This window comes from Chrysochloris asiatica, unplaced genomic scaffold (assembly GCF_000296735.1).
Source record: "Chrysochloris asiatica unplaced genomic scaffold, ChrAsi1.0 scaffold00157, whole genome shotgun sequence".
Lineage (NCBI taxonomy): Eukaryota > Metazoa > Chordata > Mammalia > Afrosoricida > Chrysochloridae > Chrysochloris > Chrysochloris asiatica.
The window spans coordinates 603,301-628,171 of NW_006408675.1; the positions used below are offsets into that span (position 1 = coordinate 603,301).

General features: G+C 38.3%; 1 protein-coding gene across 1 annotated transcript in view; it reads right to left on the reverse strand.

Moving 5' to 3' along the window:
- BDP1 (B double prime 1, subunit of RNA polymerase III transcription initiation factor IIIB) overlaps positions 1-24,871 on the reverse strand; it is a 148,939-nt gene that overhangs the window by 98,580 nt on the left and 25,488 nt on the right. The window contains exons 8-11 of the mRNA XM_006870989.1: positions 20,266-20,320; positions 14,682-14,825; positions 6,550-6,831; positions 4,515-4,662 (exon numbers count right to left, since the gene is read on the reverse strand). Coding sequence (XP_006871051.1) covers positions 4,515-4,662; positions 6,550-6,831; positions 14,682-14,825; positions 20,266-20,320 — 629 coding nt within the window. The remainder of the gene's footprint in view (positions 1-4,514; positions 4,663-6,549; positions 6,832-14,681; positions 14,826-20,265; positions 20,321-24,871) is intronic.

A 24,871-nucleotide genomic window follows, 5' to 3' on the forward strand; every position in this document is an offset into this window, starting at 1 on the left:
GAAAGCTGGACAGTGAATAAGGAAGATCGTAGAAGAATTGATGCCTTTGAGTTGTGGTGTTAGAGAATACTAAAAGTGCTATGGAATGCCAAAGAATCAATAGCTCTGTTTTGGAAGAAGTGCAGCCAGAGTGCTCCTTGGAGGCCAGGATGGCTAAACTTCGTCTCTCATACTTGGACATATTGCCAGAAGGGAACAGTCTCTGGAGAAGGATGTGATGCTGGGTAAGATGGAGGGTCAGAGAAAATGAGGAAGACCCCCAACGAGATGGACCAACCAAGTGGCATCACTGATGGCATCAAGTGTGGCAGCGGTATTGAGGTTGGCCCAGGATCGGACATTGTTTCATTCTGCTGTGCATGGGGTCGCTATGAGTTGGTTCCGACTCGATGGCACCTGACAACAACAACTACTACAAAATTATTTAGAAATACCAGAAAATTTACTGGTCAGAAAGAGACTAGAGGAACCCGAGTTATGGCCCTCAGCCACCCTTCTGGTCTGGAACAGAACTCACCCTCATGACCCTATTTTCATCTATTCATAAGGAACACAACATGTTCAGCATGGAATGGTCAACCATTCAAGATCCAAAGGGTAACACCTCCCTCAGGACAAAACTGAGATGGGATGGGGCAGGTGGGTGACCTGGAAATAGGCACAGGGAAGAAGCAGGCTAGCTGTTGTTAGATAAAGGGAATTGCAATCATTGAAATGAAACAAAGTATATGATTTATTTCATGTAAAACTGATGACTTCTATATAAATCTTCACTCAATTCACAATAAAAAGGGTTTTAAAAAAAGAGATTGATTTAAGACACACCCTACACTAAAACTGCCTTTAAAAACAAAGTATTGCTATAGAATCATGAAAATCTTTCTTAAACAAAAAGTATCAAAATCTAACACTATTGTTTCTTGACATGTCCTGCATCTAAGCCTCTACACTTCTGAAAGTAGTGTGGCGCTGCCAGCTAATGCTGGACTGCAAAGTCATTTTGGACCACAAGGTCGGCAGTTCAAGCTCACCAGTGGCTTCTCAGAAACCTTATATAGGGTCGCTATAAGTTGCAACCGACTGGACGGCACTTAACAACAACTCCTACCCAATGAGCCCTGATATGGTGCTGTAGAGTAAGCCTGGATCTGGTGAACACAAGGTCAGGAATTCAAACCTGCCAGCCAGTCTCAGAAACCTTAAGCAGGATTACTGAGTTATAACCGACTCTGTGGCTCACACCACCACCAACTTCCCCAAAGAATTCTGCGCTCTTCAAACTAAACATCATAACTGCAGTTTTGGCATTCTAGAGGGATTCCGTTCATATCGCTTTTAAATGTCTTTGAATTTGGGAAACAAAAAGGCATCCGAAGTGGCAAGAGCAAGGCTTTAGGTTAGTTGGGGTAAGGTTTCCTAAACAAATTCTTATAGGAAAGTCTTTGCTACTTTCCAAGAATGAGCAGGTGCATTGTCACAATGGAAAAAATACCTTGGCACAATTTTCCTACCCTTTCCCTCACAATAAACATTTCATTTTTCTTTAAAACTTTTTTTATAAGCAGACACGATCGACATGTCCTCCAAGAAAATTATCAAGATTAACCCTCTGTATTACCAAAAAAAATTGCCACCATAACTTTTTCCAAACTGACCTTTCTGTCTTGAATGTCACTGGCCCAGAAAATCCCTAAAAGCCACTGTTTTAACTGCACAGTCATCTCTGGGCACTTTAAGATTCATCCCATAAATTGATCTCCGGTCGCTTAGATCTTGTTTAAAAGACAGATGGAAACATCAACTCTTTGAGCTAACTGAAATTTGTGAAATACTTTCGGCACCCATCAAGCTGAAAGGTGACTGAGGCCAAAATGTTCACTTAAAGTTGAAAATGCCAAACCATGTGAGATCCCAACTTCAGTAACTGTCACCAGCTTCTGGACTTCAGCCACAGTTTCTCCATTTGTCAAGTGTAAAGTCTCAACTTTGAGGCATTCCCGATATTCCTTAACATTCTAGATCCAGCTAAAAACTGTTGTTTTATGTGGGTCAGTATCCCCACAAACTTATTTTAAGGCTTCAATGATTTGGGAAGATGTTCATGTTTCTGTTGAAAATTTGCTATTAGCCCTGACCTCAAAATCATTTTTTTCCATGGCCCAATAAAGTACTCTTTCTTTGGAAGCACCCTAATACACAAGTGTATTGATAAGAAAGCTTGTCTGCAGTGATCACTGATCACAAAAACATGCTTAAATAGGTTTGTTTTGGGAATAAACCTGTGCATGCATAAACTGGAACTTGAGGAACAATACTTTTTTTTACTTACCTTTGCATTAACTTATTGGATAGATTTTATACATAAATCTTTCAATTAGTAGTGTCTTTCATTTTCTTTACAAAGTTTACTACTGTTAACAAAAGTATTCAAATTACTCAATCTTCTATAAATTAACTTTTAAAATAAAAAAACATATATAACAATATATAAATTAAAATAACAATCACAGAATGTTTCATTTAGCAAGAAAATCTTTTAACTTTTTAACACGGTGGTCTTATACAACATTTGTCCTTTTGTGATTGACTTAATTTCACTCAGAAATAATGTCCTCTGGATTCATCCACGTTGTGAGGTGTTTTGCAGCTTCATCATTGTTATTTAATACTACAGAGTATTCTATAAGGAGCTATGGGTAGCATGTTGTTGTTGTTGTTAAGTGCCTTCGAGTCGGAGCCGACCCATAGCGACCCTGTACAGGGTTTCCGAGGGTGTAAATCCTTACGGGAGTAGAAAGCCTCATCTTTCTCCCGCGGAGCGGCTGGTAGTTTCGAACCACTGACCTTAAGGTTCGCAGCCCGATTTGTAACCACTACGCTACCAGAGCTCCTTTTGTGTAGCATAGTGGTTACAAATTGGGCTGTGAACCGCAAGGTCAACAGTTCAAAACTACCAGCTGCTCCGTGGGAGAAAGATGAGGCTTTCTGCTCCTGTAAAGATTTACAGCCTCGGAAACCCTGTTCAGAGTTGCTATGAGTCGGAAGCGACTCAACAGCACTTAACAACAACATAGAGTATTCTATTGTTTGTATGTACCAAAGTTCGTTTCAGTTGATGGACATTTAGGCTGCCTTCATCTTTTTGATGCAGCTTTTAAAATGTGTGCTTTTTATGAAACAAGAATTCTTGCCTATTTGACATTATAAAAATATTTCCCTATACTTTCTTTTAAAAGTTTAAAGATTTGCATTATACATGTATCTTTAATCCATCAGCTATCTAGTATATAGAATGAAAAAGATCTAATACTATCTTTTGCAAATCTCAGCACCTTCTGAGCAGCTATTGCAATTATGGCCCAGTGACTTCTAAAGTTACCTCTGCAATATCTCAGTTTCCTAAATGTCTCTTCCTAGACTCTACATTCAGTTCTACTGAGTCACAATGTACCAGTGACACACTCGTTTAATTGCTATAACTTTAGTACGTATTAGTAAGTTCCTTCTCCTTAGGTCTTGATTTTGAAAGGTGCTTTCCCCACTCATGACCTTCTGATCTTATATAAAAATTTTAAAATGAGATCACTATTATTCAAAACCACTGGAAATTTTAGCAGTCACTGCTGAGCTGTTCTCCCATAAAACTAGAAAATATCAAAGGTTTTACGTGTAATTTGTAATATTAGTTGCTTCTCTGAAATCACACTTGATCAAAATTTTTCAAAAATAGACTATGTAAAGTGGTGACAGCAGAGACACTGGCACAGGCAGTGGCAGGGTGAGGCAGAGCAGCTTTGGGCTCTAGGTCCACAGACTAAGGCTGTGTGCCTGCAGGCAAGAGGCTAGCCTGCAGAATGTGCCCCTTGGACATTTAAATATATATGCATATTGTTTTTTAAGTATAAATCAAATAATTTTACTTTGTTCATTTGTTAAATATAAGATATAAATGGGAACCACAAGGAGGAAGCAGGATAACTGTTGTTGCAGTGAGGGGATTGTAATCATTGAGATGAAGCAAAGTGGTTAATTTGTTGAATGTAAAGCTGATGATCTTGACTGCAAAGCTTCACCCAATTCACAATAAAAAATTATTAAAAAAAAAAAAAAAAGGCCCATGTCACAAAAAGAGCCATAGAAAGTCAAGGCAAAGATGGAATCACTACTCAGGGACAGTGAATTTCTATTAAGGGTGATGGAAAAATTTAGAAGTGGACATTGGTGATGGTTACACAGCATGATGAAATGAACATTGTTAATGTCATTGAACTGTATATGTAACAAAATGTTGAGATGGCACAGAACAGAACCAGAGACAGAGTATTAACACAATGGTAAAAATGGCCATTTCACCAAGACGACAAGACAATCCTGAATATATATGAGTCTAACAACAAGGCTTCAAAATGCATGAAGCAAAATGAATGAAACTAGAGAGAAATAAGCAGAGCAACAATTATATCTGGAGACTTCTACACTCCTCTCCCAATAAAGTTAATACAGATAGAAAATACCTTGATGAAAGGATGAAGTCAGTTCTTTTCTCAACTTTTTCAAGGGAGGGTAAGTCTACAGCATCTTCTGTGTTCTGTGAGCAGGAAAGCTTCTCTTCCCCGTTGCATTCTTTGCCATTTACCTCTGGCCTTAATGATTCACATTTATCTATGAATATAAAATGAAGGTTATTCTAAAAACTGGTAGCAAAAACCAACTATTCAATATTATTTTAAAGCAGAAAGAAATTTGCATAATTGTCCTTTCCTATAAAATATGAATTTATTCAACATTCAAGTTCTTATATGCAAAGCACACATACATCTTTTTTTTAGTGTATAATGAAAATGTCATCAACATATAAATTTATTTTAAAACCCAGTCCAAAATTCCCTTTACAATCTATACGGTAATACTTTAATCTTTGCTTAAATTTTAAGCTTTAAAGTGACTTGTTTTGGTATAATCAAGAAACAAAAAGTGACCTTCATTATTATTCTTCAGAAGGATCATAACTGATAGTAAATCACATTTTTGAATATTTATCAAGGGGTAGGAAATCTTCTAAGTCTTTCTGATGCATCATCATTTAATGCTGAAAACATTTCTATCAAAAAGTATTAATTATGATCGTCATCATAGAGATCTGAAATAACCTACTCCAGGTCATACATTTAGCAAATAACATAAACTGGACTTAAATTAAGATCAAAATTAAAGGTCTATTTGTAATCATCAAATTATTCTGCTTCATATGTAATGTTTCTTATACCTAACCCAAACCAAATCAGTTATCCAGTTGATCTAACTCATATGGTTTCCAAGACTGTAAATCTTTACAGAATCAGACAGACCAATTCATCTTTTTCCCATGGAGTGACTGATGGGCTTGAGCCACAATCCTCAAGATTTAAGTCCAGTATTTATACTACAATACCACAAAGGCTCGCTAGAGTAAGCTCAAAATTTTTGATGCCTATAAATCAAACTATACTTTCTAGTCAGACTCATTTATCAAAATTCTGAAGATGAATTATGTAAAATTTGAACTCTATAGTAAGGTTATTCTGGTCTGCTGCTATTTTTTCTCCTTTCTTTGACGATCACTTTAAGCAGTCCATGAACTCTTAAGAAACTAGATCAAGGCTTCCCTAAACTCTTAGCCCTACATGTCTATCTTCTAAAGAAGTAAAACACAAAAAAACTGTTTTACAAAAAAACTGGGGAGTACTTATGCCATTAGCTCTTTGTAGAAATTAAACACCTCACTGTGAGTTCACAGAGCTACGTTATAGAAGTAAAACATGGTCTGCTTTACTAAAGGATGTAAGAAACATACATTCAACTTTATGCATGTGACTTTTAATCATTGTTAATGGAAGTACAGTGTTGTTGTTAAGTGCCATCGAGTCGGTTGTGACTTACACAATCCTGTATAGGGTTTCCAAGGAGTGGCTGCTGAGTTTGAATCAATCTTTTGGTCCAGTGCTTATGGTCCAGCGCCACACCAGGTCTCCAATGGAAGTACATGAGAAGCACCAATTCTTATACGCAAATTTTAGAGAAAAACCTCCCTACTTGACATAAATTATTTTCTTCTAATGAACTTTTTTTCCTGGTGTGGCACTGTGGGTTAATGCACTAGACTGTAAAGTCGGTTTGAACTTCAAGGTTCAAGCTCACCAGCCACTTCTTGGAAACCCCATACAGGGTTGCTATGAGTCAGAACCAACTCAAAGGCACTTAACAACAACAGCAAAACAACACAGTACCATGAACACAGACCAATAAATAAACATCAACTGCTACTATGGACTCCTAATGTGGTACTGTTGGATCGGCACTGGACTGTGAACTACAGGGTTGACAGTTCAAATCCACCAGCTCCTCCTTGGAAACTCTATGCAGGGTTACTATACGTCAGAACTGACTCTATAGCACCTGACAACAACAACAATTGCTACTATACAGAGAAAGTGTTTATGTAAGTTATACAGTATATTATTACATCTTCTCAAGTAAGTAAGCAGTTGTGTAAATGTTAAAGAAACTTACTTTTGCGTTTTTCTGCTTTAGAAGGGCCTGACTGAATAAGCGCATTTCCCAAAGGATTTTCTATTTCTTGTTCATCAGCTTCTTCTTGATTCTTTCTTCTCCTTTTCTTTTGATTTAGGTCTGATTTTAATGCACTTTCCCCTGAGTCCTGTTCTGATAAAGTCAGAGACAATTGTTCTCCTTCAACTGTCTGAATGTCCTGTTCAAGTCTTTCTGTATCTGAAATCCTCGTATTCATAGACTCAGGTGAGCCATCATTTACTTCTTCACTGACTTTTTTCACTGAAAACAAGAAATGGTAATAAATGTGTAAACATACAAAAACGTTCCACCCCATGTATTTGTCAGCTTGTCATACTGTGGTTGCTTCATGTTGCTGTGATGCTAGAAACTGTGTCACTGGTATTTCAAATACCAGCAGGGTCAGCCAGTGTTTCAACAGAGCTTACAGACTAAGGAAGAACTAGGCAGTCCACGCCTGAATGACTGTTGTTGTTAAGTGCCATAGAGTCAATTCCGACGCACAGAGACCCTCCACCACACGGTTTCCCAGGAGCAGCTGGTGGATTGAAACCACTGCCCTTACAGTGCAGTGCACTAACGACCAGCACCACACCAGGACTGATTAGCCCCTGAAACTTCTAAGGGTAGCAGCAACTGACAGCCTGATACACCATCAGAAGAAGAGGAGAGGCGAAGTTTGGAATGCACTGAAAATAAGACTAAGGAAGATCTGTCAACTCAAAGTAGAGTCAACCTTAATGACATGGGTAAAACAAAGTTTCCAGGACCTTCATTTGCTGATGGGGCATCACTCAAAATGAGAACAGCTGCAAACATCCATTAACAATCAGAACATGGAATATACAAAGCATGCACGTAGAAAAATTGAAAGTTGTCAAAAGCAAAAAAGAATGCATGAAGATCAATATCCTAGGTATTAGTGAACTGAAATAGACAGGAATTGGCTATTTTAAATCTGACAGTTATATGGCTTACTCTGCCAGGAATGACAAACTATCAGGAATGCTGTTGCACTCACTCATCAAAAACAGCATTTTAAGATCTCTTTTGAAACACAAGGTTATCTGTGATAGGATAATACTCCTATAAGGAAGGCAAGTTAATACAACAATTATTTAAATTTATGCACCAACCACCAAAGCCAGTGATGAAAAAAAATAAGAAAAATTCTACCAATATCATCAGGCTGAAACTGATTTAACCTGCAATCAAGATGCACTGATAGTTATTGGTACTGGAATGCCAAAGCTGGAAACAAAAGAGGTGGTATCCATTGTTGGAAAACACTTGAAGATAGAAATGATGCTGGTATTCAACAAGAGAACTTTGCAAGACCAAAGACTTCTTCATTGCAAAAAAATTTTTTTTTCAACAATAGAAATGGCTACCATACACAAAGACCTCACCAGATAAAATATGCAGAAATCAACTTGATTACATCTGTGGGATAAGACAATGAAGCAGCTCAATATCATCAGTGAATACAAGGCCAGGGGCCGAATGTGGATGATAACATCAATTGTTCATACGCAAGTTAAGGCTGAAACTGAAGAAAATTAAGACAAGTCCATGGGAGCCAAAATATGATCCAAAATACCACTTGAATTAGAGACCATTTCAAAACATATTTGATGCACGGAATGCTAATGACCAAAAACCACAGGAGTTGTGGGATGACATCAAGAACATCATATACAGAGCAAGAAAAAGGCCATTAAAATGACAGGGAGAAAAGAGAACCAAGTAGGTATCAGAAGAGACTGAAACTTTACCAACACAAAGTAGCTAAAGACAATGGAAGAAATGAAATAAAAGAGCTTAACAGCTTTAAAAGACAAAGTATAATAATGAAATACGCAAGAACCAGAGCTAGAAAACCAAAAGGAAGAGCACACTCAGAGTATCTTAAGCTGAAAGTACTAAAGAAAAAATCCAAGCCTCAGATTGCAATGTGATGCTGTGTGGGATAAAGCACTGGACTGCAAGGTTGGTTTCAACCACAAGACTGGCAGTTCAAGTTCACCAGCTGCTTCTTGAAATCCCTATACAGGGTTGCTATTTGTCGGAACTGACTCAAAAGCAGTTAACAACAATGGTCAAAATACCGGGCATTGCAAAACATCGAAAGAAGATTAAACGAATACAGAGTCATTGTACCAAAAAATTGTTTGGTGTTCAACTATTTTAGGAAGTAGCATGTGATCACGAATTGATGGTACTGCCCATGGACAAGGACATAGCCAACGAGGGCTAGAGCTGAGAGTGAAGCATCCAGCTGATATGAAGTGAGGGGAGATATAAACGAATGCCCAAACTTGCAGATAGTACCCATCTGACCTAGCTTCAATGGCTGGATGATCACAACTGGACTAGAAGATTAAAAAAATTTGATTAAGGAAACAAATGTAAGTTGCTAAAATTTGATCAACTTGACCTATACTTAAGGATGTAGTAGCTCAAAACACAAACTGAGGGGGAAGGAGTCTTCATCCTATCCCTTCTGTACGCAAGGTTGTTAAGACATACAACTTAGACATTAGCTACCTAAAATGGGGGGGAGGGGGCCTATAAAGGCACAAAGTGACTAGCTTACAAGTTTTCAGGAGGGAATTAAGTCAAAGAGTGAGGATTAGTTAATCTTTAAGTCCAGGAAGAGGACCCTAGGACCATCAAGGGAGAACAGCATGAGAACATGGGAACCTAACCAGAGACGCAGTGACACCAGAGATGGAGGCAGAGATGAGGACATGAGAGAGGGAGCAGCTGAGGACTCTAGACTTATGGAAAAAGAAAGGCTGAGTGCTGGTGGTCAGAAGACAGCTTGCAGGATGTGCTCTTGGGTTGTTTAAATGATTATATACTCCTGAGTGTTTCTGTGTACATCTCCCCCCAAAAAACCAGAGGAACAGAAGCAAACACTGCTGAATAATGATGCACAGAGGAGATTGTAATCATTGCAATGAAATGATGAGTGTAAAACTGACGTTCCTCCATATAAACCATCACTCAATTCACATGAAAAACTTAAAAAAAAAAGAGCAAATTTAGTTTCAGAGTGTGTGGGGGAAAGTAGAATCCACACTGAATAGCTTTCATCTTGTCTAGACAGGTCTGGTGAAGAGATGGGGATAAGATTCTTATGATTCAATAGTAAGTTATTGTTATCATGACTAATTGCAACTGTCACAACTGTAAAGGTAGAAGTTTTGTAATAAAAATGGGGGAGAAGGGTAGTTAATCTTACAGTCTAGGAAGAGGAAACTAGGACCATCAAGGGACAAGAGCACAAGTGGAATGTGGTACCCTAGCCAGAGAAGCAGCGACACCAGAGATGGAGAAAGAGATGTTGACAATGAGAGAGCAGCTGAGAACTCAACTCATGGAAAGAGAAAGGCTGTGTGCTGGCGGCCAGGAGGCAGGCTTGTAGAATGTGCCCTTGGGTTGTTTAAATTATTATATATTCCTGAGTGTTTCTGTGTACATCCCCCCGCCAAAAAACCAGAGGGCATAGAAGCAAATACTGTTGAATGATGATGCACAGAGGGGATTGTTACCATTACAGTGAACTGATGAGTGTAAAATCAATGTTCTCCCATGTAAACTATCACTCAATTCACAATAAAAACTTAAAAAACAACTGATGGTACTGAAAGAAGAAAGTCCATCCAAGTTGCACTGAAGACATTAGTGAAAAACAAGACTTCAATGAACAATAAGGTTGTATCCTTTCACCAAACCTATTCAATCTATATGCTAAGTAACCAATTTGAGAAGCTAGACTTTATGAAAAAGGAATGTAGGAAGGCTCATTAACACGCAGATAAGCAAATGACACAATCTTACTTGCTAAAAGCAGACTTGAAGCACCTGCTGATGAAGATCAAAGAGTATTGATTAAAATTTAATGTAGAGAAAACAAACTTTATCTCAGAAATGGATCAAAAATATCACAAATAGACGAAAGACTGACATTGTCAAGGATTTCATTTTACTTGGATCCACAACTAAAGTTCGTGGAATCAGGAGCCAAGATATCAAATAATGTATTGTGCTTTGGGCAAATCAACTACAAAATATTTCTTTAAAGTAATAAAGAGCAAGAATGTCAATTGCAGTGCAAAAATTCTTTGAATGTCTCCTCTAGGCATCTTTGTAAACTCCCACCAAATGACTTTTTCCTCATGGGCCTAGGTAAAAGGGAGGGGAAAATGCTAATGGATTCTTTAATTCAGTTGTGAGTGATTGTTAACAGGGCTAATGTTGACTGGTTAATTTTGTCATCATGCTGGATATAAAATGAGTCATTTCAAAAGCAGGAGGGATCTCACCATCATTAAAGAAGAGCCAGGAGTAGAGTGCATACTTTGACCACTATGCATTAATGGTCCACCACCCCAGGACAGAAAGCTGTGACACTGAAGGGGTGGCAGAGAAGCAGCAGCAGCAGAGCCAAGAGGCAGAGAATGAAGGAGAGCAGTGGGCTTCCCCACCCACAGAGCAAGTAAAAACTGAGTGACTGTGGACAGAAGGCTTGCTTACAGAGTGGGGTGCCTCTAGGCACTTAATCGGGGGAGCTTGGTTTGCTGACCCAGGGAGCAAGAGTCAAGTGCCTTTGTATTAAGGCTTACTGTGGAGTGGTATGCCCTGGAGGCGTTTACCAACACACCTAAAAGAGTTCTGTAACATTGGGGGAGCAAGGGAGAGGCCAAGTCAAGAGGCTGAGGACCAGAGAGAGGTCTGCCTGTGGGCACAACAGAAAAGAGGCTGTTCTGACTAGAAGAACTGTGCCCTGACCATTAATTAAAACCTATACATTTCTCTAATACATCCCATTAACTGTGAGCATGGTGTCTGATTTTGGTGTCACGAATGAAACAAATTGTTTAACCTAGCTGAGAAGTAGAGAGGACTGTGGGAGAAAAGGTTGGAGTCGTTTATTTTGTAATTTTCCATGATAAGTGGGATTCACTGAGATGGCTTCAGATTCATGGAAGCATGGGGTTTTGTAAATGAACAAAGGGACATGGAAAATAAAACTTTTGATTTTTAGATGGTTACTGTTTGTTAGCTATAATGGCTGAATCAATATAAGAGCTATTATACTGCAAAATTAATTCAAAATTGGTCAATGACCTAAATATACAGAATGGAACCATAAAACACTTAGAAAAAACCATAGAGTTAAACTTTAAGACCTTAATTTGGACAACAGAAGCATAAGCAACAAAAGAAAATGGAACTAAACATCAAAATGAAAATTTTTTGTATAAAGGACTTTATTAACATCAAGAGCAGCCTACAAAATAAGAACATAAATACCTGATTATCATTTATCTAATTTGCAAAATAAATGTAAAAAACTTCTATAACTGAACAACAAAAAGATAAACAATCCAGTCAAAAATGGTCAAAGGAAATATACAAGTAGGGAGAGGGGAATGGAAGAACAAAGCAGATGGCAGAACAATTAGATCTCAATGGGCTAAGTGAGACACAGGTAAATAATGATATATGCACAACTTGAGAACAACAGGGTTCTGGGATACAGAGATGGAGCCATAGTTGGAATGTGGAAAAGGGGAGAATAATATTAAGATGCTTGGCTGTCTTTTGAATCTTGGTTTTCCTTGCATTATTTTATAAAATAGACACTGGAGGGGGAGAGAAAGGAATAGCGAAAAGCATCACCATAGAAATCTTGTAAGTCCGTCTTCTGCCTATAACTGATTGGAATACCTAAAATGGGGCTACAAAATCCCAGTGAAGGAAGCTTCCTGCGGAGCCTCTGCAATACATAAGACTATAGGTGGAAGCCTGAACCACATCCAGATCTCCAGAGATGGGAAATTCCCACTTGGAAGGACAAGCAGACCAACCTGGAGTGGCTAGAAGAACAGAAGATACTTCTTGAAAGAAAGACCTACAGGAAAAATATAAAACAACACAGGCAGACCGACTGTTACTACAAGAACAAGCAAGTTGCTTGCCCAGTAAACATCAAGGCCAAGTGGTCAGGTCCCCTCAATGCAAACCCCCTTCCAAAACTAAGACTCAATGGAATACACGCTGTGATTGGTGACCACCACGCTCGACACCCATAAGGGGAAGTGAGGGAAAAACAGTAATGAAGTGGTGAGCTAAGCCCTACAACGTTCAATAGACTTCTGTGAACCCGGGTGAAGACCTGGTTGGCCAGCAGTGTGGCAAGACCTGGGGACTCTTGGGCCCAGAGTCAGTGACATAGCCACAGAGGACTAGAGTGGAGAGTGAAGCATCCAGCTGATAAGAAGAGAGGGCATATGTATAAGAACACCCACACTTGCAAATAATACCCACTTATCCTGGCTTCAGTGACTGGATGACCAGAGCTCAACCAAAAGTAAAAAGAAGAGGGAAAAAAAAAAAGTATTCTCATCATCATACAATTTGATGAACTTGACCTACACCTATGGAAGCAGTAGTTCACAAGAGGGAACAAGTCCTTATAGCAAGAATCATTCCCACCCCCTCAACACACAGAGTAGACAGGGATGGGCAACTTGGACATTGGCTACACAAAATGAGGGGCAGGGGGCTACAAAGGCAAGAAGTGACTGGCTTACAAGCTTTCAAGAGGGAACCTAGATCCAGAGGGCCTGGAGGAAGGTAGAATCTCCAGTGAGTAGTATTCAATCTAACTAGGCGGGGCTGATGCAATGAAATGCAGTCGGGTCTCTTGTGATACAATAGTGAATAATTGTTATCAGGACTGATTGTTAGGGTAGACATTTTATAGCAAGGAGGGGGGTGACTAACTGTTCAGTCTAGGAGCAGAGGTCCCTAGTACCATCAAGGGAGAAGAGCAGAGAGTGGGACCCCACCCAGAGAAGCAGTGATGCCTGAAATGGAGCCAGAGATGATGACGTGGAGCGATGGAGCAGCTGGAGACTTTAGATCCAGAGACGGAGAGCGACTGTGTGCTGAAGACCTGGGGGGTACAGGGGAAGGATTGCATGCAGGGGATTGTAACCATGGCAATGAGATGATATATGATAGAATGAATGTAAAACTAATGTTCTCCCATGTAAACTATCACATAATTCACAATGAAACATTTAAGAAAAAAAAAAAAATGGGCAAAGGACTGGAATAAGCATTCCACTAGACAATAAACATACAGGTATGCATCACTTAATGCCTGTTCAGTCAACATCTAATGGCATATATAAGTCTGTGGTCCATAAGGGCTTTTTAGGTTTGCTTCCCCCTGACCCCTCCAAGGGAAAACAGCTCTCCTTTCGATCATTATTTCTCCCTAATGGTAATGGCTTTTAGGACCCTAAACCCAGCCTCTTGCAACAATGGACCACAGGTGGGATATAGGCAGCTGAAGCTGAAGACATGGCCCTGGGTACGGTCTCTCATGCTTTGTGACAGCAGCCAGGCAAAAGCAATGGAGATGGCTGTTAACAGAAAAACAGAAACAAGTGCTGGCAAGGATGCAAAGAAACTGGGACACTTGTGCACTACTAATAAACACAGTTCTGAACTGGTTTAAAGCAATTCAGCTGATAGAACAAGGCTGGCAATGCCTGCTTCATGTTGGTCAGCTGCCATATTTGAAGAGAGAACCACTGTGTCAAGTGGGACCCGTCCCTTAAGAAGAACCTCATGCTTGGTACAGCAGAGCATCAGAGAGAAAGAAGACCTTAAATAAGATGGACTGACAGAGTGGCTCAAATAAAATAACTGTGAAGAAGGCACAGGACCAAGCAGGGTTTCATTCTATTAGATACAGGTGTTAGAGCCCTCTCTTTATCTTTACAGACGCACTTAACAATAAAACACATGTGCTAGAAAGATGTCAAATAGTCTACTTACGCAAATTTTAAAATTCAAAAACAAATTGTTATTTTGACCCAGACAAATGGATAGAAAAATCAATTCCCTCAAATAAATTCTTAAAAGATTGAAAGGCCAATATTACTGCCAAGTATGTGGAGGCTCTAAAAAACTTGTGGAAAATGGAAATAAAATGGAATTTCCCCTCGGCCTTTTAGAAATCTCCTTATATATTACTACTGAGAAAATATATATATATACAGCACAGATTCTTGTTAAATAAATACCTTTCGCTTTTTTTCTTGGTTTAGAAGATTTCTTCTCTTTTGAATTGTTATTTTTAACTGATTTTTGTTTTCTTTTCTCTTCTTCGGCAAGAACTTTCTGAAGCAAATGAGCAAAAAAATCGAAGTCAAAAGGGCGCTTTTCTTCTGTTTAAAAAAGAAAGAAAAGAACTTTCAAGTTTTTATTTTCTACAGCATAAGATTAAAAGCAAATAGGTGTTTCTACCATAGGAAAATAAACAATTCCATTCACCGTAATACAGTTACACAACAGTCCAATACTTGACCCAAAAAAAGGAACTACTGAGACACAGAATATGGATGTATGTCAAAAACACGCTGAGTGAAAAAGACAAGCACAAAATTCCATGAATTCTGGCTGTACTTCTTCAAATGAATATTTGTTTTTCTGGTACTCCATGATACTTTTATTATACTTCTCCAACACCATAACTCAAATGCATCAAGTCTTCTATTGTCTTTCTTATTCACTGTCCAACTTTCACATGCATCTGAGGCTACTGAAATTACCATGGCTTGGGTTAGGCACACCTTAGTCCTCAACCTAAGCCCTCATCTTTGCTCTTGAACACTTTAAAGAGCTCTTATGCAGTAGATTTGTCAAATTAACAATACATCATCTAACTTTTTGCGCTTTCATGAGCTTTGGTTTTCCAAGGAAAATGAAGTTTTGACAACTTCAATCTTTTCTCCATTTATCATGATGTTATTTATAGGTTCAGTGGTGAGGATTTTTGTTTTCTTTACATTGAAGTGAAACCCATACTGAAGACCATGGTCTGGATCTTCATCAGTAAGTATTTTAAGCCCTCTTCACTTTCACCAAGCAAGGTTGTATCCTTTGAATTATCATAGTTGTTAATGAGTGTTCCTCAAATCCTGATGTCATGTTCTTCTTCATATAATTCAGCTTCTTACATTATTTGCTCAGCATACAGACTAAGTATGGTGAAATAATAAGAACCTGGTACACACCTTGCTAATTTTAATTATTCAGTATACCCTTGTTCTGTTCAAATGATTACTTATTGGTCTATTACAGGTTCCTCATTAGTACCATTACGTGCTGTCATAATCCACAGTCAAAAGTTTTTGCATAGTCAATAAAGCACAGATAAACAAACAACTTTCTATCATTCTCTGCTTTCAGCCAAGATCCATTAGACATCAGCAGTGGTATCCTTTGTTCCACATTCTTGTCTGAATCTGACTTGAACCTCTGTTCCATGTCAATGTACTGTTGCAGCTGTTTTGTTTTTGTTTTTTTTTTCCAATTATCTTCAGCAAGACTTTACTTGCAGATTGATACTGATGATATTTTCTGATCTTCACATTCTGCTGGGTCACCTTTCTTTGGAATGAGCACAAATATGGATCTCTTCCAATTAGGTGACCAGGTAACTGTCATTCATAATTCTGGTCATAGATGAGTGAGTGCCTCCAGTGCTGCATCAGTTTGCGGAAAGATTTTTCAATTTGTATTCCATCAATTCCGGAGGTATCTTTCTTTGCCCATGCCTTCAGTGCACCTTAGATTCTTCCCTCAAAACCCACTGACTCTTAATCATTTGCTACACTTTGAAATGGTAGAACAGTGACAATTTCTTTTTGGTACAATGACCCTGTGTACGTTTTCCAACTTCATTTGATGCTTTCTGCAACATTCAATATTTTACCCAATCCTTCTGTATCACAAGTTGAGGACTGAATTTTCCTTCAGTTCTTTCAGCTTGAGAAATGCTGAGCAAGTTCTTCCCTTCAGGTTTTCTAACTCCAGATCTTACACATTTCAATATATCGCTTGACTTTGTCTCTGCAAGATGTCCTCTGAAATTTTCTGTTCAGTTCTTTTACCTCCTAATTTCTTTTGTTTTAGCATCTACACTAGCAGAAGCAAGTTTCAGAGTCTGACATCCATTTTAGCCTTTCCCTTCTTTTTTGTCTTCTTAATGACCTTTTGCTTTCTTCCTGTATAATGCTGACTGGTTGTTTCTTTTTTCCTGTATGATATTCTTGATGCCATCCCACAACTCTTCTGGTCTTTATTCTTTATTATTTAATGCACCAAATCAGTTCTTGGGATGGTCTCTAAATTCAGGTGGAGTATGTTCCGGTCATATTTGAGTTCTTGTGGACTTGTTTTAATTTTCTTCAACTTCAGCCTGAACTTGCATAACTAATGGTGTGTTCCACATCTGCCCAGGCCTTGTTTGGGCTGATGATATTGAGTGTCTCCACTGTCTCATCCCATATATGCAGTCAAATTGATTCTTGTGTATTCTATTTGGTAAGGTCCATGTGTATAGACGACTTTTATGTTGTTTTAAAAAAGTATTTGCAATGAAGTCATTGATCTTGCAAAATTCTACCACGGGATAGCCAGCATGATTTCTATTACCAAGACCATATTTTCCAACTATTGATTCTTTGTCTTCGTTCCCAACCTTTGCATTCCAATCACCAACAATATCAATACAACTTGAATGCATGTTTGATCAATTTCAAACTAAAGAAATTGACAGAATTCTTTAATTTCACCATACTGGTTTTAGTGATTGGTGTGTAAATTTGAATAATGGTGGTCTTCCATGTAGGCATATGGAAATTATCCTATCAGAGGCAGAATTATACTTCAAGATAGATCTGTCAATTCAAAATGGCCAATACTAGCTCACTAATTTCAGCTGACTACTGCCTAGGATATCCATCTTTATGCATTTCATTTCTTTTTGATAACTTCCAATTTTCCTAGATTTGTACTTCATACATTCCATGCCCCGATTATTAAGGGATGTTTATAGGCATTTCTCCTCATTTTGAGTTGTGCCCTATTCTCAAGTGAAGTTTCTGAAAACTTCACTCCATTCACATTATAATGCTATGCTACTTTGAAGAGGCATCTCTTCCCCAGTTTTAGAGTGCTTTCCAACCCTAACGGCTCACCTTTCATCACTGTATCTGACAATATTTTCATGCTATTCAAGATCTTTTCATATTCTGGCATGCTATCTGACAATGCTCCATTGCTACTCATAAGGTTTTCAGTGGCTAAATATTCAGAAGTAGCCATTTTTCCTTTTTCCTACTCTTAGTCTGGAAACACAGCTGAAACCTGTCCACCACAGATGACCCTATTGGTATTTAAAACATCCATGTTATAGCTTCCAGCATTGTAACAACATGCAATCCAACACAGTACAACAAACTGACAAACCAGGGACCTGTCTAGAGTCTAGAAAATATCCTATGTCTTGTTTTGGGTAATGGCTCCATGGGTGTACTTATTGTCAAGTCTCATGAAACTATTGTGCTACGTGTAAATTATGTATCATTTTAAAATAAAAAAATAAATGGTCTATGGTGACTAAGAGATCGTCAAAAAGCCTACCCAGCATCATATGCCCTCTTTGTATCACAATCATCTTACTATTAGCGCTGCTCTTTCAAACGTCAGCAAAGAGGAAAAAGAATTAATATTGATGAGGATCCCTCCCACTAAATATACATCAACAGTACTACAAATAAGAAGAGCGATCAGCTAAGAAAGCAGGAATGCAACTGCTATAGGAGTAAAGTCCTTCCTTAAGTTATAAGTCTAAAGCCATATGAATGTAAAATACATAATGCTCTGCACACAGAAGCCCATGATTGGTTAGTTCACACAGTGGTCTCAGAAAAAGAGGTATATCACAAAACAAAAATATAAATAGTCTTACAGCATCAACCACAAATGGGAAACTCCCATTCAGTCCTTATCTGTTCTTACTCTCTACAACAATAGAGTTCCCACTAATATAATCCATAAAGAATCTCCACATGAATCTCAGAAAAATTCAAAATGTAAGTTTCAAATAATGTGCAGGTTTTGTTTTTTTTAATTCTCCACTACAAACTACTGAAGTACCTGGAAGTTGAATAAATATATTAAAATCACTTTTAAAAAGAATTCATACCCCAAACGAATGCTTACTCAATTATACATGCTTTCTAATTATGTGTTAAGCTCATAAAAATTTCATGACCATTTCTCTAAAATGGAGATAGGTGAAGCTCACAATACTTCAATTCTTGCAGGAATTCAATACAACACTGGGTATTAAAAAGACTACCCAGCTACCTAAATGCCTGTTCATAAAATAAGTGTATATGTCACACAACCTAAGTTCTCTATACTTATTTGCTAAAAGTAACACTATGGCAAATGGATATTGAATACATCTATTTATTATGAAACTATGATGCACATAAACTAAAAAAAAACCATTGTCATCGAGTTGATTCCACTTCACAGCAACCGTATAGGATAAAATAAAATTGCCCCATATAATATCCAAGGTTGTAATCTTTTCAGAAGGAGCTCTGGTAGCGTAGTGGTTACAAATTGGCTGCTATCCTCAGGGTCAGCAGTTCGAAACTACCAGCTGTTCCGTGGAAGAAAGATGAGGCTTTTTGCTTTCGTAAAGATTTACAGCCTCGGAAACCCTGTATAGGGTTGCTATGAGTTGGAACTGGCTCCATGGCACATTAACAACAACAACCATCTTTTCAGAGACACAGTACCACATCTTTCTCCAGTGGAGCAGCTAGAGAGCTTAAACTGCTGACTCTTCAGTTAACAGCCAAGTATTTAACCACTGTGCCATTAGGGTTCCTTTTAATAAGTATATTGCTGTTAAGAGCCACTGAGTTGGTTCACTCTTAGCGACTCTCTATAGGGTTTCCGAGGAACAGCTGATGTGTTTAAACTGCCAACCTTGAGGCTCAAACGACCTTGCAGTCATGCTTATAAAAAAAGAAATTATCTTCTAAACAAAGAACATAGGAATTTCATACTTTAAACAGTACATTAAATTTAAGTAACCATCTTTATAGATTCCTTGAGGCTTTCTCTGGACTTAAAAAGAATAAAATGTTATGAGAGCATTAGCTAGAAGCTGAACTGTATGTATCATTCCTCAGAACAGGTCTAAACTCAAGTGTTAACCTCTTCAAATGGATCTTCCCTGATAACCTAATCCAAAAAGCCACTCTCTTACTCTTCTTCTTAAAAATTAATCACGGTGGGGTGTGTGTGTGTGTGTGTGTGTGTGTGTGTGTGTGAAATTCATGGTCTGAAATGATCACTTTATCAATTGTTCTTGCTTCCATCAAATTAGATTTAAGAATCAAAAACCAAGACTCTCATCTACCCTGCTCTGCCACCTATAGCTAACGGGCAGGGCTGTTGAGTGACAGGCTACTTATAAGAAACCATCTCTGATACTCCACCTTCCAGGAACAATGAACTCTCTTCAATACAGTTCCCTCAGAAAAAGTGCTCTTCATGTGATATCTTCGATCCTTCTTTAACCTTTTAATACTCTGAACTATGCCCTGCTTTTGCTGTATTATCTACTCCCTTGCTTTTGGATCTGTGGCATTCCAAACTTCTATTGCTAAAGAGAGAAATTTCCAGTCTTCCTTTGACAACAGAGACAAAACAAATCTAATATACAGTGGAGCCAAAAAGACTGATCATTTTCAGGCTCTCCAAATGGTACTCCATAAAAGAGGCCTCAATACTTACGAAATGCTTTGTCTATTCTCCAGCCATTTGTTTTCTCTTCACGTTTAAACTTATTCTGTTAAAAAAAAAAACACAAACACAGTAATTTTATAATATATACAATAATTTAAATAATTAAAACACAGAATAATTTAAAGTATTTAAAAACATAAAGTATCAAAATGAAGCACTTAAGAATTACATACAGTTCTCAACTACACAATATGTCTGCCAAAAGGCAAGTAATGTAAACATTAGCTTTTTAAAAACAGGGATGCAAGATTTGTAAAGCACTTCCTCCTCACGATCAACAGCATGAATCAACAACGGAAACTAGGTTTACAGATAATAAAGCCAAACTCTGGTAGTGTAGTGGTTACAAGTTGGGCTGCTAATTTCACAGTCAACAGTTCGAAACCACCAGCAGTTCCGTGGGAGAAAGATGAGGCTTTCTGCTCCCGTAAAGATTTACAGTCTCAGAAACCCTACTATGAGTTAAAACCTGACTCTACAGCATATAACCATCACCACCATGGAAAAAATTAAATTAACCAGGGCGATCTTTTTAAAAAATAATAGATTCATACTAAATAAAACCTTTAACATTGTTGTTGTTATTAGGTGCCATCAAGTTGGTACCAACCCATAGTGACTTTATGCACAGCAGAACGAAACACTGCCCATCCAGGGCCAACCTCACTACTGTTGCCACATTTGAGTCCATCGATGCTGCCACTTGGCCAATCCATCTCGTTGGGGGTCTTCCTCTTTTTCTCTGACCCTCCACCTTACCAAACCTGATATCTTTCGACTGGTCCCTCCTAACAATATGTCCTAAGTCTGGTCATCTGACTTCCAAGGAGCATTCTAGCTGTACTTTACCAAGCTTAGATTGGTTTTTCTCTTTTTTATTGTCTTATTTTTCTCTCTCTCTTTCTCCGCTTTTGTTTTCTTTTTTCTAGCTGTCTCCTGCTTTTTTTGTTCTTTGTATTATTTTCTTTTTACTGTTGTTTGCTGGTTTGTTTTCATTCTCTCTTGTGTTTTATCTTCTTGCATCACCCAAGAGAATACAGCAACCATGTACATACAGCCCAACCATAACTGTACCGTACCCTCCACATTACAATCCATTGGAAAAAGCATCAATACCAACTGCTACACACCGGATCAATGGCAACAACCAACATCAGCTAAAACCCTCTTAAACTGAACTGCACCAATGTTGAACAGAGGACAGTACACAAACTCATCTCCTGTTCACACCCACCAGAAGACAGTTGACACATGCTTAAAATACCAAATTAATACAAACACAAAACCAGCCAAGAAGTAGACAATTATAAGAGGGACAACAACACTAGTAAGTTATTCTAACTTAATAGTCACCCATTAAAAATTAAAAGGGCAACATGTTCCTAAGGACAAAGCTGATGAAGGAATGGAAAGGTGGGTGGAATGGAAATACAAACCATAGGTAGGAAGTGTGAAAACTGTTGTTGCATGGAGGGGATTGCAATCACTGAAATGAAACAAAGGCTATAATTTTTTTAATCTAAAACCAATGATTTTGTCTGTAACCTTGACTCAATTCACAAAAAGTATAAACAAAAGAAAAAAAAAAAAAAAAAAACAGAATAGTACAGTATGTCCTGCTTATCCCATGCAAACCCCATGTGGGGACCATGTCTGATTTACCCTGGCTTCACAAGGGGGAAACTGAGGATCAAACTCAAAATCTGCCCAAGACCGATACATGCCTCTACCCTACAACCTTCTTTATCCTTTTCAGATGCCAACAATCCATTCCACAGCACTCTGCTTCATATCTGAGTTTGATAATCAATTATAATGGCCACACAGCACTGAAAATACTCATGATTATGGAGGGTATTAGGGGAATGAATCCACCACTCATCTGTCAGTTTGTCGTACTGTGGTTGCTTGTGAGTTGCTGTGATTCTGGAAGTTATGCCACCAGTATTTTAAATACCAGCAGGTTCACCCACAGTGTACAGATTTCAGATGAGCTCCCAGACGAAGACAGACCAGGAAGAAGAAGTAATGAACTACTTCCGAATATTTAGTCACTGAAAACCTTATGAATAGCAGAGAAACACTGTCAGATATAGTGCCGGAAAAAGAGCCCTTCAGGTTGGAAGGCACTCAAAATGTGACTGGGGAAGAGCTGCCTCCTCAAAGCAGAGTTGACGGTGATAATGTAAATGGAGTAAAGCCTGTGGGAGAAAAGCCCGCGGGACCATCATTTGCTGATGCATTACAACTTAAAATGAAGAGAAACTGCTGTAAACATGCATTAATAACCAGAACACAGTACGAAGCATGATTCTAGGAAAATTGGAAATTGTCAGAAATGAAATGGAATGCATAAACATCAATATCTTAGGCACTACAGAGCTGAAATGGACTGGTATTGGCCATTTTGAATCTGACAACCACATGGTTTACTATGCTGAGAATGACAGATTGAAGAGGAATGGTGTTGCATTTACTGTCAAAAAGAACATATGCAGATCAGCCATGATGTACAATGCTGTCTGATAGGATAATATCCATGTGCCTACAAGAAGACCAGTTAATACTACTATTATTCAAATTTATGCACCAACCACTAAAGCCAGTGAGGAAGAAACAGAAGAATTCTACCAACTTCTTCAATCTGAAATTGATCAAACATGCAATGAAGATGTATTGATCATTACTGGTGATTGGAATGCAAAGGTTGGGAGGCAAAGAAGAAGGATCAGTAGTTGGAAAATATGGCCTTGGTGATAGAAATGATGCTGGAGATCATGATAGAATTCTGAAAAATGAATGATTTGTTCATTTCAAATACGTTCTTTAGACAGCATAAGAGACAATTATACACATGGATGGAACTCAGTAGACGGAATACACAGAAATCAAATTGACTATATCTGCAGAAAGAGACAAAGGAAAAGCTCCAAATCACCAGTCAAAACAAGGCCAGCAGCAGATTGTGGAACAGATCATGAATTGTTCATATGCAAATTCAGGCTCTTCAGAATCCAGATTGAATTTCTGGTAGATCCCTGTTGATGGTCTGCTTCAATTCTTTTAAAAGCATCTTCAGAAAAATGTTACTTATGTGTAACATTAATGATACTGTTCAGGAATTTCTACATTGTTAGGTCACCTTTCTTTGCAATGGGCATAAATGTAGAGCTCTTCTAGGCTGTTGGCCAGGTAATTGTCTTCCAAATTCCTTGGCATAGATAAGCAATTGCTTCCAGTGCTGCATAAATTTGTTGAAATATCTTAACTGGTTATTAGTCAGTTTCTGGAACTTAACTGGGTATCAGTCAATTCCTGGAGCCCCGTTTTTCGCCAATGTCTTCAGTGCAGCTTTGAATTGTTTCTTAAATATCATTGGTTTTTGAAATGGTTGAATGACAACCAATTATTTTTGGTATAGTGATTCCTTGTATTCCTTCCAACTTCTTCTATTTTTCTTGTAACAATCAATTATTTCATCCATAGAATCCTTCAACATTGCAACCCGAGGCTTGAATTTTTTTCTTCAGTTCTATAAGCTTGAGAAATGCTGAGCATGTTCCTTCCTTTTGGTTTTCTAACTCCTGGTCTTGGCACATTTCATTATAATACTTTATTTTGTCTTCTAGAGCTGCTCGTTGAAATTCTCTCTTCAGTTCTTTTTACTTCATCATTTCTTCCTTTCCTTTTCGCTATTTTACACTCAAGAGCAAGTTTCAGAGTCTCTAGTGACATTCACATTGGACTTTTTTCTTTCTTTTCTGTCTCTTCAGTGACCTTTTGATTTGTTCATGTATGTTGTCCTAGAGGTCATCTCACAAATCATCTAAATGTACAGTCATTAGTGTTCGATTTATCAAATCTATTACTGAGATAGTCTCTAAAGTCAGGATATACTTAAGACCATATTTTGGTTTTCGTGAACTTTTGTCAGCACCAACTTTAACTTGCATATGAGCAACTAACTGTCTGTTCAATAGTCAGCCTCTGGCTTTATTCTGACTGATAATACTGAGCTTCTCTTTTGTCTTTTTCCACAAATGCAGTCATTTTATTCCTGTGTATTCCATCTGGCGAGGTTCATGTGTATGTTGTTGTTGTTAGGTGCCACTAAGTACGTACTGACTCAGCAACTTTATGCACAGCAGAACGAAACACGGCCCCATCCTGGGCCAACCTCACTACCGTTGCCACACTTGAGTCCACTGATGCTGCCACTTGGCCAATCCATCTCGTTGGGGGTCTTCCTCTTTTTCTCTGACCCTCCACTTTACTAAACATGATGTCCTTCTCCAGTGACGGGTCCCTCCTGACAATATGTCTGAAGTATGAGAGATAAAGTTTGGCCATCTTGTCCATTCATGTGTATGCTGTTGTTAAGTGCCATCAATGATTCCGACCCATAGTGACCCTGTATAGGGTTTCCAAGGAGCAGCTGGGGAGCTTGAACCACAAACATTGCAGTTCAAATGGCTTTGCAGTCTGGTGCATTAACCCGCAGTGCCACACCATTAATGTTGTTGAAAAGGGTACTGACAATGAATTAGTTATTGGATAGGCAATCTCTGGCCTCAACAAGTTTCTGCCACATGGG